We start from the raw sequence: 16,514 nt of genomic DNA on the forward strand, positions 1-16,514 counted from the left end.
TTTTGCTGCCAAAAGTTACAGAACAGATGTCTTGTATTGCCTATATATTTTTCTATATAGTCTTGATGACTATATTCAAGAGATTATGAAGAAAAAAAATTGTTTAATTGCTTGGCACTTCAGCTTTGCACAAGAGGATGGACAGTCCATTCATTTGTAGGGCAGAACTTGCAGAAGTTGTGTTGTGTGTAGATATAGTCAATTGTATTGGGAATTAAATCAAAATATTAGCAAAAAGGCATAGCCACACATTTGCCCACTGAACTATAACACATAGCCTATGGCAGACCAGACTTATTTTCCTGTCATAGGTCCTCTCTCTGAGTCTGATGTCACATCGTCAACATGGTACATGGATACATGAAGCAGAACATAGTCGGTCACATGCCTAATGCTTCTTGAAAACTAGACGACTTTCTTCTTCATAAAACGTGTATTCAAATAAAATCACATTTTTGCATAGATTTTTATTAATTTACAATAGTAAGCTACAGGACATGACCTGCGAGAAATTGTCATTGTACCTAGCACATTTCAAACCAAAGTGACGCCCATGTTTGGCATGACAAACAAATGAAATAAAACTAACTAATTGTAAGGCTTTAGCCAATGTCTGTTAACGCCGTTCAGTTTGCCGGCAGTATTGACAACAGATTAAAGCAGAGTGTTTTGAGAAGCTCAAACTTGTTGTTTTAATGTTCTCTTTTAACTCACTTTACATCATCTTTGCTATCTCTTTTTTCGATCGCTTTTCCTCACAGCGGCATTCATACACTACTCTCCATTACTGCTCGCTCTCCGTTACCGTTTGCTCTCCTTGCACGACCACATGGTCACTGACATCACTCACTCATGGCAGCCCGCCATTCTCGCTCTTTTTAGCCTATCTAAAAAAGGGCGAGGGTGTTGCGGTCAGTCACCATACCGATTTATTCTTCACCGCAGGAAGAAAAAAAAAGTATACCTCCACAGAATATAGTACACTCTAAAAAATTCTAGATTCTCGACCAACTCTTTAAAGGTGATCCATTTTGCAGGGCTCCCTTGTGACTCATTTTATTACATGAGTCAAATGTCATGGCGGCTTAAACTCATGACCTTCTGTTTTTTTTTTATGTATACTTTATGCAAGACCTTTATTACGCCCATTTTGTCTGTACATTACCCTGTATATTATAAATATTCTCTAAATCTTTCATTTTTCTATGGAGAATACCTTCCCTAATCTGGGATGTCTGCCTAAAACAACTAAGAACAAGTTTTGTCGTCCAACATGAGTTTCAGGAGTCTAAATCATCGTCACATGTTGACAACTGCTGGATCAGAGGATGTCAGGATTAATGTCAGAATCTAATCCCTGTGGATTACAGACCTAATGTAAGTGACAGCTGTTTACAAAGGGAGTTGAACATGTTCACAAACAAATGTGAAGCACTGTGAATTGTTTTAACTACTGTAACGTATAACAAGCAGTGTTTAAACATCCTAATACGAATGACCACATCATTTGACACTTCATTAACACATTGTTGTGCTGGGTGAGAACAGGACCGAGTTACTCTAAATTTTACACTTGAGGGCCACTAAATTAGATCTGCTGGATTGCTTTTAAAGTACATCCTTTTTTCTTTAAAGCAGGTGGTGAAAAAAATCTTATCTCTGTCCAAAAAAGGACCAGCCTCTACAAGCTGTGACAAAAGCTTGGTTGATGAAATAGGATTGGAAATTTGAGACATGCCACAGGCATTGCTCCCAGTCCGATAATTACACTAACTTGACAATAATATATTGTTGCTTAACACATGGAACCATTTAGCCTGCCATAAGGTAGCAGAATAATTTATTATGTAAAAGACTTTATTTCAAATTGTTTCTTTTGGCTCAATATACCGTACCTGTACAATAGTGTACTCACAAGTTAAGATACACATACTTATTTTCACCTAAATGTAACGTTTGAAGCTCCACTCATTTTGGAAAATTTACTGTATGGGCCAGTTGAGGGATTCAACTAAAAATCATTTTAATGTCAATTAATCTGTAGACTATTTTCTCAATTAATTGGTTTGTTATTGGTACTTGGTTTGTTATTGGTCTATAAAATGTGAAACAAATGATGAAAAATGTCTTCCTAAGGACCAATGTGACATCCTCAAATATCTTGTTTTTTCCACAACTCAGAGATATTCAGTTTACTGTTAAAGAGGAGTAGAAAATATTCACATTTAAGAAGCTGGCATCAGAGATTTTTTTTTTTTTAATTACTGAAACCGATTAATCAATTATCAAAATAGTTGGCAATTAATTTAATAGTTTACAACCAATGGATTGATCTTTACAGCTCTAGTCCAGTCATGTTACTGTCATCAACCTCGTTTCCAGCAGCAGCAACAGCAGGGGCAATTCTAGGATCCGACCTTTAAGTAAATCAGTATTATCGCTGGATAACAATGAATATATGTGTTCATTATTATACCAGAGGATACATGCAAAATGTTGAACATGTGGAAAAAACTACAAAAGTACCGTTATGGACTACCAGAATCAAATGAAATAATAATGAGGTGTAATAAATAACTAAATAAAAGATTGACTGGGTTACAGGTGCATAACCTTGACGACTGCGACACAGGATATTAAAATAGTTTGCCCTCTGTCACTAACAGACAAGTTTGTAAACTGTAACTTGAAGCACTTACATTGATTATAATACTAAAAAACGTTTTTGGGGGGGGGCTGGGATAATAATTTAAGGGGACTTGAGCCCCCCTAAAAAGGGTCTAGAATCACCACTGAGGAGCAGAAAGGTGTTTCAGCAAACAAGCCTTGATAAGCCCACTGTACACATGCCCAGCACTAAAAGGCAAGGTTAGCAACCAGCTTGTTTTTGTCAATTTCTTTTTGTTTTTTATATTCAGCTTTAAGAAGGATTTCTGCAGCTATATTCATTTTATGGAGGACAATAGGAGGGCGTCTTATACTAATACTTGTCAAACTGAACTGAAAAGAAGCCATGGCATTAATTTACCTGGAAACCGAGCAGTATGCAGAGGTACCACGGTGGCCTGTCATTGAGGGAGTAAACCAAATCTGCACGTTTGTCCACAGTCTCCCCCAGGGCCTCTGTGTGTGGATCCCCTATGTCAACAGTCAGCTGTGGCTGTTCATCACTGTCTTTGTCCTTGAAGAGAAGCAAAGCAAAGGAAAACAAGTCATAAATTCAGCTATTCTATCTTTTCAGGTATCATTAAATAAAAAAAACTATATTTTCTTATGAATTCCACCCAAACTATTTGAACACCAAACATACTTTAAAAGAAGCACTGTTGTTGTGAGCATACCATTGGCTCTCACAGGGCCCAAGGTTTCATAATGTTTTTTTGTTTTTTTTTCCTTGTCTTTGAAACTAAGGGTAGTTCAGGGAAATTCTTTTGCCTTCACTGTAATTTGGAGCCATTAGTTGAGCTCAGGTGAGAAACATAAAGACTGACCATATGCAATGGAGTTAATGTGAGTGATGACATGCAAAACATCCACGTGGGCAATATTGGAGGACAGGTGGTGTGATAAATTTCCTTTATCCTGGATATCCACCAACTGCGGAACGGCTGCGGATCGGCTCCGTGCTCTGCGGTCCTTCAATACCGGTCCGGATTTGTTGCGGAACGGCTGAGAACACGACTGACAGCTGAAGTCACAAGGACGAGATCTCGCAAATTCACGTATGATCGCGCGATATAACAGGATGTAGTTTCTATAAACAGAACCACAAAACCTCTGACCTGTTGACTTCAGGCCAGTCGCCGCCCATTATGACATTTTCAAGGTGTAGTGCAGGGAAATATGAGCCGCTGTGTGTACTTTATTTTGAAAATTAACGATGTTTTATTTTGTTTCTGTGCTTGACTTCCTATAAGTACAGACTTGCTGCAGAGCTCTCCGCCATCAGGCAAAAATAGAAGCTCTGCATATCTGCACCGGAGGGCTGCGGATCGCCGGACTGGGATGGAGTCAGAGCACAGCCGCTTTGCAGTCAGTAAAAATACACACATTGACTTTAATGGAAACCCAATGACTCCGCCACCGTTCCAGGGCGGATCTGGAAATCAGGGGTTAGTCTTTACCTTTGATGTGTTACAAATTGTGAGTTGACTTAATGTTTCCTTCAAACAAATGCATGTAAATAGTAACAAAACATTGGTGAAAACAAGACACCAAGCAAACAACGGTTATAATTTTCACAGCAATCGCTGCTTTTTTCTTTTGCTGCCGAAAGTTACAGGAGAACAGATGTCTTGTGACATGAAATATAATGAAAGCAATAATCATGCAATGGAGTTAAATTTGAGTGATGACATCCATGTGGGCAATATTGGAGGACAGGTGGGATAAACAACATTCCAACCCAAATTCAGTCAAGATGCTGATAATGAAGGTGCTTAAAACTTAAGTGCTCAGGCACTACAGCCAATTTTTGATGATTTTAATGAGAAACTTAAATTCTTGTTTTTTAAATGTAGTAAAGGGAGTGAAGGGAAAACGTGCAACAATGTCATTAAATCACTGTTAATGTCAAATATCCAAATATCCCTGTTACTGTGTTAAATTGAGATGTGAGGCTGTGACGACAAAGAACTGAGTTTGGTCCAACTTACTGAGAGTGGTTGGATTCGCGTTCAAAGCGGTTCATAAAAACATAAAGAGAGGGTGTTTTGATATCATATAATATGCAGTAGCCTATATCTCCATGTGCTTCCATTTTTATTCATTGTTAAACTGAAATAGGAAAACTATCTGTTGCCACTGGGACTGCAGTAAGTGCTTACAGAGAGAAAGTGAGAGAAAGTAGATATTTCTGCATTGTATTAATTACACGCGTAGTTTGGTACGTGTGCGTGCAGGTATGTGTGTGACATATTGTTCTACAGGGGGAAAAATTATAATAAAAAATGAATGTTACATATTTGCATTAACTTGAATCAATTCAATGTAATGCTTGTAAGGTAATGGTTTGCAGACGGTGTTCCATGTCACATGTAAAAACACATTCAGTCTTAAAAGACACAGCTGCCAAGCATCTTGATTTAAGCTTCCATTTTTATGTGGTTGTAGCATCTTTAACCTTATTTTGGTACACACATGCACTTTTGTTATAAAAATGTAAGACACCAGGGGAAACTGGCACAGTCTTTATGTTGCTTTAAACAAATTCATCTGGCGCAAAGGGCAAGGGCTGTAGCCAAGTCCACCATTCCCATAATTACAGTTTGAATTTTTAAAGCATCTTTTGAGGGATCCAAGGACGCTTTAAATGTGTGCGGTGGAGATTTAAGGTATTTTACAGCTAAGTGTTGACTATATAAGATAAATTATGTAACATGTATCTCCCTCACCCTTCAAGTTTTTAGAGGCAAAGTCATTATCCTTTGCTAGATTTACCTTATACTATAAAATACTGAAAGAACCTTGAAACCAATGTATTTCTTCTCTACTTCTACTTAAAAGAATCTTTCTCTAGGAAAGACATGTTTTCTTTGCCATTCAAATCATTTTGTTAAGATGAAGGACAAGATAATAAATAAATGTGAGAAAAATATATAGATATCAAGTATATAGATATCAAGTGTGGTCCTCTTAAATTTACAAGACACCGTTGGAGCTGTTCAGGATTTTGCAAAGTTTGCCGTGATTGCACTGAGCCTTATAGTGACGACTATATTGTAGTGTAAAGAGAAGTTTGTGGGGCAGCGGCTTATATACTGACCCATACTAGCAGCCCGATATCTGCTATTTACATACCCGCCAGAAAACGTCTGCAACATTGTTTTAGCCTGTGGGGTTGTGCACAACATCGCACAGGAAAAGAGGGTGCCATAAATGTAGTGAAAGAGCCATGACCCGATGCCCAGAGAGCAGTGTCCAGCACAGCCCCAACTGGGGGCTGTACGAAGGAGACAGAATATTACTCCTCGCTTTTAAAAGGTATAGTGCTATGTTTGGCAATGATATTCAACACAAGAAACATGTATTTTGGCTTGTTTTTCCAGCCTCTCTGCTGTCAGGACACAAGGTCGGCTTGGTGGTCTAGCACGGGGAAAGACATTGCATATACTCTTCTACTGTGTGTTTATCATGTTACTAACTCGACTTCTTCCCTTTCCCGGAGTCTTGTGCTCGCTCGCCCCTCTCCTCTCTCCTCCTACCGCTTCCTGCAGGTGTTTCTGGCTTTGGAGCTGTGGAGTCTGGATCTGTGGTTGGAGTCACCTGCTGCCTCCATGTCCCTGCTCGACACCCTCTGCTACAATTCTCCATCTCTCTCTCTGTCTCTTCTCTGTCTCTGTCTGTCTCTCTCTTTCACTGTCTCTTTATCTCACCCCCAACCGGTCAACGCAGATGACCGCCCACCCTGAGCCGTGGTTCTGCTCGAGGTTTCTGCCCCTTAAAAGGAAGTTTTTCCTTGCCTCTGTGTCCTAGTGCTTGCTCTTGGAGGGAACTGTTGGGTTTCTGTAAATAACATCACAGAGTACGGTCTAGACCTGCTCTTTTATGAGCGCGATGAGATAACTGTTGTTGCGATTTAGTGCTGTATAAATAAAATTGAATTGAATTAAATTTAATTTAATTCTGCTCTGAATTCTACATTAGGTTGATAAATGAGGGCCATTGTCTTTCTGTTGGTCAAGTTTTCTACCAGTCCCTGAACAAAACATATTTTGAGGGACCAAAGACATTAAATGAGTCTCCAAACTCAACAAATATAACGAAATCCACATGTAGCAGGTATCTCGTGCTCCCAGACATAGCCAATGCAAAACGACAAACAGACATTAATGCAAAGGAGGAATATATTTTGCCCCCCACACTAATAGTTTAAAGCAAGTATTTTCCAAACTCATTCGGTTTTCACATCATAGACATTTTTTTCATCATTACTCTTTTAAATGGTTTTTTTTTTAATACATAGTACCAACTGAAAAAGCAATAGGACTAAGCAAAATAAGATATACAAACAAACATCCAACAAGAACAAGCAAATAATACAAATTAAGCAATCATGTTTTTGGGACTAATTAATTTCCTTTTAATAAGGTATATAAAAGTTTATATAGTGTACTTGATGCCAAAATTCCCTTTAGGTTTATTTTAATACATACATAGTATCGTACAGACATAAGTATTTGTTTTCAAATAATCTAGGCTGCAAGTACGAAGACTATAACAATAAAATGGTTATAGCCTAATCCGCCTATATTACAATATGTTTTGAAATGATGAAGAAAAAAGTACATGATCCCTTGTTGATTTTGTATGTTTGCTCACTGACAAAGAAATGATCAGTCTATAATTTTAATGGTAGGTTCATTTGAACAGTGACAGACAGAATAACACAAAAAACCAAAACGCATGTCAAACACTTTATAAAGTTATCTGCATTTTAGCGAGAGACGTAAGTATTTGACCCCTCTCAATCAGAAAGATTTCTGGCTCCCAGGTGAGATTTCTAACACACTCATAAAGGGAGTGCCCCTAATCTCAGTTTGTTACCTGTATAAAAGACACCTGTCCACATGAGAAATCAATCAATCAGATTCCAAACTCTCCAACATGGCATTTCCTTTTATTAAAATGCAAATCAATTTAAAACTTGTTTGACATGTGTTTGTCTGGATTTCTGTTGTTGTCATTCTGTCTCTCACTTTTCAAATGAAAATACCAATAAAATTACAGACTGATCATTTCTTTATCTGTGAGCAAACGTACAAAATTAGCGGGGGATCATATACGTTTTTCCCTAACTGTATGTAATGGGGCAATTATTATGTCGAAAGCAGAGCACGCAGATTTCAGTCATACTGGGTTAAATGTATACAATACTTTGGTGCCACTGAACCCGGGTATCTTATAATTTGATGGTTGCAAATAAGGAACTAAATAATACCCCTACCAAAAATATATTTTTTGTGCTGTGATGGGGTTTATTCCAGTCTGTTCCCATACTCTGTTCCCATTCAAAACGTAGTTATTTCTTGGCCACTGGTAGGAAGATGTCTGTGTCCCTGTGATGGAGAGGCATTCTGCTCTGTCCATGTTTTATGGGATTTTCTATGGCATTCTTTGGTAAAAAGTGATCGCTAATAATGACAGATGTGAGCGTGACTTGTATTAACGACTAAGATGACGGAGTGATTCTGCCACCTGATATATGTGAGACTTCAAAGACAAAAAGGTCAACTCCCTCTTAAAAAGCCACATGGTAAAGATCAGCTTCCTGTGGGATTGTACAAACACCATTGATGATGTGATTGAAGTGTAAGTATGCCCGGTTTGCTCTTTACCATATAATTGGTACCATAAACCTTCTGACTTCAGAAACATATATTTTCTATGTGAAAACAGTAGGTCATGGGATGCCCCATGTGACCCATGTGCTGTATTTAAATGCAAAGAGTTCAGTCCCATTTTAACACAGTCCACATTAGACAGATCCGTTTGTACATCTCAAATTGTAATAAGGGGGAATTAATAATTTCACTTTTCTATTATTCATTCAAAGAAGACGATGAAGTACATCATTAATTTTGACGAAGAAGAAAACAATTTTTAAAACATCTATAAACATACATAGATAGATGGACCAGATATTCCTAACACGTTAAGGGTTACTAGTTGGTCTGTAAACTGTAAATAAACAAAAACAGTGTCTGAATGGTTATAACAAAGTTGCAACAGATGACTATATTTACTATTTAATACCTTGTTAAATAGTTAATAAATACGTGGTAAACAATCCACAAACATTATTTAGATAGTTAATACTTTATCAGTGGTTACTAGTGGGTTTGTAAACGGTCTATGAACACACACACACACACACACGCCAAAAGTTTGGAACCACCTTCTCATTCAATGCGTTTTCTTTATTTTCATGACTACTTACATTGCAGATTATCACTGAAGGCATCAGAACTATGAATGGGCGTGAGTAATATTTTTCCTCTAGGTCGCACCTAAAGTCCTCGCATATGCTACCTCTCTCCACAAACAAAGCAATATTGTTTATATGGATATGGTTTAATTTTGCGTTACATGACCCTTTTCTTCTGTAAAGCCGTGCCTGTGTTGGATCTCTCCTCTACTCTCTCTCGTCTAACTCTCCGTGCTGCCCCACACAACGGCGCCGCTCCACACTTCTGACACTTGTCCACAGTTTTAATTGTTATTAACACAGCTGTATATATTTAAGCATGAGAGGCAAACCTGTATTTGTACCAGTGTTTCCGCTGGTAATTCTGCTATTGCGGCCGCCACGGCGAAAAACACAGAGGAAGTTATCGAATGCAACTAACTTCAGTTCGTACAATAATAGCGTGGGAGACGGAGCTGCTGGACCTGGGAGAGAGATGTGACCCGGAACCAAGGCCAGAATATCATGGTTGATAAAAATGCAGCACATACAGACGATAAAGACATTTCATACACACCAAATGTGTAACTCTGCTGACCCGCCATTCGACCCGTGCTGGACCCATTCATAACGAGTCAGCCGTCACTCTGTGAGTAGCATCCATCGCACTCACTCTCTCTCCCTAGCTCTTTTAATTAGATATTGTTCAAAACAAGTGAAGAGGCTTTCTAAGAAATACATTAAAAAAATATAAATATTTATATTTTATATATATTTATTTATTTCAGATAGCTAATTTTCATTTACATGTGTTGCAGCTGTATGTCTATACAACGTCAACATAAGAAGAATGCAACATAATATGGATGTGAAAGCAGTTATAAATAGCCTTTTTGACAATCAAAACTTTTTAAAATCAACAAATAATCGTGATAATTAATCATGATCACAATATTGATCAAAATAATCGTGATTATCATTTTGGCCATAATCGTGCAGCCCTAACATGTTTTGCAGTTACTTCACACTGTTTTGTACAAAAGTACATCATTTCACATGTGTTCATTCACAGTTATGATGCCTTCGGTGAGAATCTACAATGTAAATAGTCATGAAAATAAAGGAAACGAATTGAATGAGAAGGTGTGTCCAAACTTTTGGCCTGTACTGTATATAATTTAATGAAGACCAAGCAATTATACATTGTACATAAATACACTTTACTATGAAAAACAAAATCAGTCGCAACTTTACAATATCATCCAGATAATGTTTGTACATGGTTTACCGCGTATTTATTAACTATTTAACAAGGTTTTATTGTCATCTGTTGCAACTTCATAATAACCATCCAGATCCTGTTTACAGACAGTTTACAGACCAAATAGTAACCCTTAACAATGTGTTAGGAATATCTGGTCCATCTATCTATGTAATGTTTATAGAGGTTTTAAAAACAGTTTCTTAAAGGCTTACACACATTCTTTTAATCATTACTCAATACCTAATATAGTATATGAGGGATATAATGTGTCCAACAATAAACTGTTAATTTACAGCACTACCATTTTTTTAATTATAATTTATTGCTTGTTAACAGTAAAATGACAGTTTGCTAACAGTTAAATGAAAATTAACTAAAGACCAATTAACTATCAACTTATCATGGTTATAATAAAGTGTTACCGGATTTATTAAGTCTACATGTTAACACCAAATGTATTACTCATATTTGAGTATAAAACCTTAAAAGGTTTTTAAAACCCACAACCTGTAACATTGTTTCTCAATTCACAGAGCACTACAGTTAAAAGACAAGTAAAACTACTTTTAACAATGACATGATAATGATGATATTCTCTATATTCTCTATAAAACACCAGAAACCACAGGTACAATGTTCCCCTATAATAGACTTTTTATATATTATATTCATTCTTCTCACTGTATGCCTCAAATATTACACACTAGAGCCAGCAGACAAGAGACAATCCAGACACCAGTGAATCTAATGATATTCCACACCAAGGTCCCAAGACAAGGAACAAAGCCACATAATGCAGCCTTTGCTCTGAAACCTGCAGTGTCTCAGAGGCTGGGTCCGACATTCAGCCAGCACTTTAAACAAGAGAAAACAACTTTTTTGTATTAAGCATCCATTGTTGCATGTCTCCCACACATGTCAGCAACAGGCCTTGCAAATGTGGACCAATCTGCACCCCATTTCCTCTTCGTCTTTGATTTACTCTCAAGTCACAAAGTTCTCAGCAGGTAGTGTACACAGATGCTTGCTTTAGTGATTACACGGCCATTTGCCTCCATCTAGTGGTTTTCCAACTGCATTCCCTAACCACGTTTGTCACGTCATTCACCCTCTCTCTCTTTCTTCATGTCCTGTCATAGCTCTACTGTGCTATATCAACTTAAAAAGGCTAAAATAAATAAATAAATAAAACTATCTGCATGGCAACATACCGTGTGTGTGTGTGTGTGTGTGTGTGTGTGTGTGTGTGTGTGTGTGTGTATGTGTGTGTGTGTGAACTAAAAAGTAGCATTGTTAACATGAAAAATAAACCAAATCCATGTAAAAGCTGTGCATTCAAAATCACACTCAAGTAGTAGAACACAGCTATTAGCAGTGAAAACGTAAGGCAATATCAAAACTACATTTTTTTCTGGGAATAACTAACAAAGTGTATTATAATGGTCCAGAGAGAGATCTGATAATTTCAATACAGTACTTCTCAGTGGTTTATGCTCTAGGTGGCTATGGTGAATGGTCAGTGTGAAAAGTGCTAGCAGGGACCAGGTTTCCCGTTCCGAATCCCCTCTGTGGTTAGGTTTAGGTAACAACAGGACTATTTCAGTAAACTTTTGCTTAATTGACCTTTTTAATATAGAGCAAAGACCACAATAGACCTCAAGATCACAATAGACCTCAAGATTACAATAGCCCTAACCCTAACACACAATAACCCGAACCCCCAATCGTTCCCTATACTTAACCTGGGTTCTGTGACTGCCTAAACATAAATTATAAAATGTTAATGTTACGAGCTGACATAAACATCTGATCAAAATGCACAACACCAATCACACTATTTTCTTCTAAAATGAAGGTTCATCCAAAAAAGCACTCAAGTGGAGTACTATTACCTGAATTAAGCGCCATAGACACTGATGGCGCTTAACGTGTGGTTAATCCTCACTGATGCTGGCCAGTGTGATTATTTAGTGCACAGCATCATGTGCAGAGATGTGTGCTTTCCACATCACAGATGTGACTAAATAAATTGAGTGTGGGAAGATTAGTTTGCTGGCTGCATGGATGACCTTCAAGAGACCATTTTGGTCAGTGACTATAAAGCATACTGAAGAATACCAAAGAACTGGTTTAATGCTGCTGTAATGCAGCGGGAAGACAAGTGTTGTAGTTTACTGATGACTGATTGTCAGAAGCCAGAGGCCGTGGTTACACTTGCCTTTTCAATGTGACTTTTGTGATCACCTGTGCTGGTCGGAACTCAGCTGTGTACACGTGTGTCACTTGAGGCAAGGAATATAGAGGAAACATTGGTCACAGCATGACTATAAAGTATAAAATAATTTTGCAGAGCAACTCAGCATTATTATCTGCATATGGTTTAGGTTTCCCCAAAACCACAAGGTTGGCAGATCAACACCAGGTCATCCGGCCTCATGTCAAAGTGTCCCTGAGCAAGACACTGAACCCCAAGTTGCTCCCCGGACGCTGTTTGTATAGCTGTCCACTATTTCTAATACCTAGGATGGGTTAAATGCTGTAATAGGATTTCACTACATTGTATGTGACAATTAGGAATATTTTTTGTTTGATTTGTTTTTATATATAAATACAAAAAGGAAAAGGGGGTACTATGCCTAGTTATTTCCAAGGGGGACAGTAGTGTTGTTTTCCATTTCAAACTGAATTTTAAAGTTTTGAAAAAGGCTCTACATCTTAATTAACTTCAATAAAGGCTTAATACCTGTTTGAGAAGTCAAGCAAACACAGCTGTTATTTCTGTGACCCTCTCTCTCTGTCAGACTCAGGTGACTGATTCTGCAGGTGACTGAGTTTGTTTGATTTCCACACTCTATTACAAACAAATATACTAGGGATGGGCGTTCGATTACATTTTCTTAGTCAATCGTTGGGAGAATTAACAATAGACTATCAATTAATCATTTATTTTTTAAATATTAAATTCACTTTTCATTTAACTTTTTATAAATTAAAAATGCAATGAAAATGCAAAAATACAGCGTGTTTTTCATCAATGAGATCTTTATTACAAGAAGGAGAACTTGTGGCCGTTAAACTGGACGTTTGGTTGGGCTAAACTTGAACATATATGCGCTGCTCCAAAGCAGCAGAAACTGCAGCTGCGAGCCAGCGTTTTTAAAACGGAGGCCCTCGTTTTTTCCAAACTGAAATATAATAATAAGAAAAGAATCATGTAAAACAATAACTTAACCAAAAACATACTTAGATCTTGCAGGTTTTGTCAAATGTAACTCAAAACTATCCAAGGCACGAGGTCGAGAAAGAGGGTGAGAGAGATAAGCCTACCTAACAATTAATTAGGCTACTTAACAAATTGGGCTACTTAGCAAAGCCTCACACAAAATAACTAGTAACTCTCATACAACTTCTGCACCAGTCTACTGATTTTTGTTGAGAAAGATAAACATGTTGACATGATATGAGGTCAGACGCGACTACCACCTGGTGACCATCAGTCCAGCCGCCGAAAACACCCGCTCTGAGGGGACTGACGTTGCCGGGATATGGACAGGTACATCCGCGCTAACTTAGCCAGTGTTTGCGCTCCCCTCCTCCGCGTCAGACAACGCAGCCTCGTCTCCCCCAGTCTCTGGGATAGCCTCCCTACCGGTCTCCACCACCGCTCCACCGTGCTAACACCGACTTGATGCTAGGTTGAGGCTGAGTGGTGGTAAAATGTTTCATTGCTGCCACACAGTGAAATTAATTTCATTGCTCACACTACGCAATGCAACCTGCATTAGTTTAATAAATAAATTAGCGTGATCGACAAAATTATCGATCGTTGATTAATCATGCCCATCCCTAATACATACAGTATTTGCCATTTTCAACAACACCAACTAATATCCACTGTAAGAAATGTTCTTGCCTTGTTTTAAATATGGCTACCTATTTGCCATTTCTTTAAGTTTTCTTGGGGTGACAACCTTTTGTAAGCATAACGGCAAATGTTTACTTCCCTGTCCATAAAGGCATCACTTTATTTTAATTAATTTAGTTTGCAACAAAATAATGTATACCACTACAGCTACTACTTCTAGCACAGTTTTTTATAAACATGTAAATAGTTCGCCAGTTGTGTTGCTTATAACCTGAATAATTTACAATGAGTAAAAACAGTTACCAGTGAGGCAATCATGGGTCAGAGTTAGTGTACCATGGCAGTGTTCCAAAATCCAGAGTATACCAAAGTCCACCAAAAATTAATGAGTGATGTGAGCATGCAGAGAGTTAGAAGCTTTGTTTCACGTAAAGCCAGCCTTTGTTTTTGGAGTTTAGTTTCTATCCTGTGTTGATACCTGAAACCCTAAATTGGCTTTCGCTGAACTCAAGGGTGCACTGACAAACAAAAGCTCACTTGTACTAATGGCAAGAAAAATGCCTTAAACACATTGGCTTTCCCATTCCATTGCTTTACACTGGCGAATACTAACTGTAGCCTTGGTAGAGAAGACATTTTGTATCAGGTGTACTGTGTATGAAAGTCTTGTCAATGTACAATCCAGAACTACAATCCAGGCATAAAAAGGCCATTTAAGAAATCAGTTCATTTAAACCTTAGGTAATAACATTATCAAATGAAAGCATCCAATAAAAATACGATTACAGCATTTGCTGAAATTGTATCCTAATCTGCTTCCAGTTTATCATGGTTTGAATCAATTATCCACAATCATTATTCCTCACATGCTATATGATTTCAGCTTATAACACTGCAGAAAATCTTAAAAAGCCACTAAATATGGTTATTTTGCACTAGTAAGCAAATATACACTTTATGTATCCAAGAAATATGAATATATGGCACTAAGGTTTCTATTCTATGAAACCCTCCCATGCGTGTCCTTTGTTGTGGTTGTTTCCATGGTGCCGATCTGACCCGGAAGTACATCCCCTTTTACCCCCTCAACCTGAGAAGGTTTGCGAGAAAGTGCAAACATTTCTCAGGAGAAACTAAAAATGATTTATCTTCCTTTCGGAAATATTTTTTTTCTCCCCGATGTCTCTTTAGCAGTTTTGTAGAAGCTTGACTACGTCTGATTAAAAAGAAGTAAGAGGTCCTTGTGAAATACAGCTACACGCTCAAATCCTAAAAAGTAATGAAAACTTAATCTGGATGCCAAAGTCAGCAAACTTGATTGATTGCTTTTTTTAATGTATAAATCCTAGTTTAACATCTGTGAAATCATTCGATGGTAGAAGTCTCTCATTTTTCCTCGGCTTTTGTATAGTGTCAGGTAGTATATAATCAAACATAATAATAAAAAATGAGGCCTCGTGCCTTGCTTGTATTATTTTGCGGATGTTGACTACTGACGTGTTCACCCATCTGCAGTTGAAGCTGTGCTGTTTGTTTGGTGTTCATTTTCTAAATTCTTTAGTACATTGGGATTGGGAGAAAAAGGGGAACCATCAATGCTGGGCTCAGCTGTGTACACTTGCATACCCCATGCAGCCAGACCTTGCAACCTCACAAACAAAACAGTCAGGCTTCAACATGCATTTCTGTTTTGTGGTTGACGTTTAATTTAATAAGCATTTCTTTTTTAAACTCAGAGCTTTTTGATCCATCACAACTACAATCAACACTGATATTTGCAACATACTTTGAAACCATGCAATTGATTTCACTGCACATTCACACTTTGGCAATTTCACATTCCACAGTGGCTTACATTTAGCTCTTACTGCTGTGATGTGAGCAAATCGCACTGCAATTCAACTTCTTTTGGTCTGTAAGTCAAATCTAAATAATAAATATGTGTATTCATAAGAAAAAGATTAGTATGTGACTTTGTTTTATCTCTAACCCTCACTCTGTTTAATTTTGTCGCTGTCTCAAAACTAAACTGAAGAGAGCATTAATATGACACTACACTTACCCCAAATGCATGGTTGACTGTCCCCAGGTCCTCTAGTCCCAGCTCAATTTTCTCATCTGTACTGAGACGCATTCTGATATGAGGCAAGGTGGTGTATAGTTGTTTCTGGTCAGAAGCGGACTCCACACAGATCAACGAACACACACGGTGGGAGTAAAACTCTGACTGATCGCAGACCTAATAGGACAACATCAATGACTCTGTCACGTCACCAGGGAAACCGGGTATCACAGTCAGAAAGAGAGTGGCTCAGTTACTTTGTAATCTCTTCTACGGTGCTGAAACATTTCAGGTCTGCTGCTATGCTAATATAAGCTTTACTGTAATTACTCTGACTTAGAGTCATGCGTCTGCTGCTGTGATGATGAATCCTTTGAGACAAGTCAAATTCATGTTTGTCACATGAATCTTTAGTTTG

The 16,514-nt window shown here is 37.8% G+C and overlaps 1 protein-coding gene across 1 annotated transcript in view; it reads right to left on the reverse strand.

Annotated features, from left to right (window-relative positions):
• si:dkey-106n21.1 (solute carrier family 23 member 2) overlaps window positions 1–16,335 on the reverse strand; it is a 58,453-nt gene extending 42,118 nt beyond the window's left edge. Inside the window, exons 1-2 of the mRNA XM_032522932.1 lie at window positions 16,097–16,335; window positions 3,029–3,181 (exon numbers count right to left, since the gene is read on the reverse strand). Of these exons, the coding sequence (XP_032378823.1) occupies window positions 3,029–3,181; window positions 16,097–16,168 (225 nt within the window). The 5' untranslated portion in view covers window positions 16,169–16,335. The remainder of the gene's footprint in view (window positions 1–3,028; window positions 3,182–16,096) is intronic.
• Between the last annotated feature and the right edge of the window lie 179 nt (window positions 16,336–16,514).

This window comes from Etheostoma spectabile, chromosome 8, assembly GCF_008692095.1.
Source record: "Etheostoma spectabile isolate EspeVRDwgs_2016 chromosome 8, UIUC_Espe_1.0, whole genome shotgun sequence".
Taxonomy (NCBI): Eukaryota; Metazoa; Chordata; class Actinopteri; order Perciformes; family Percidae; genus Etheostoma; species Etheostoma spectabile.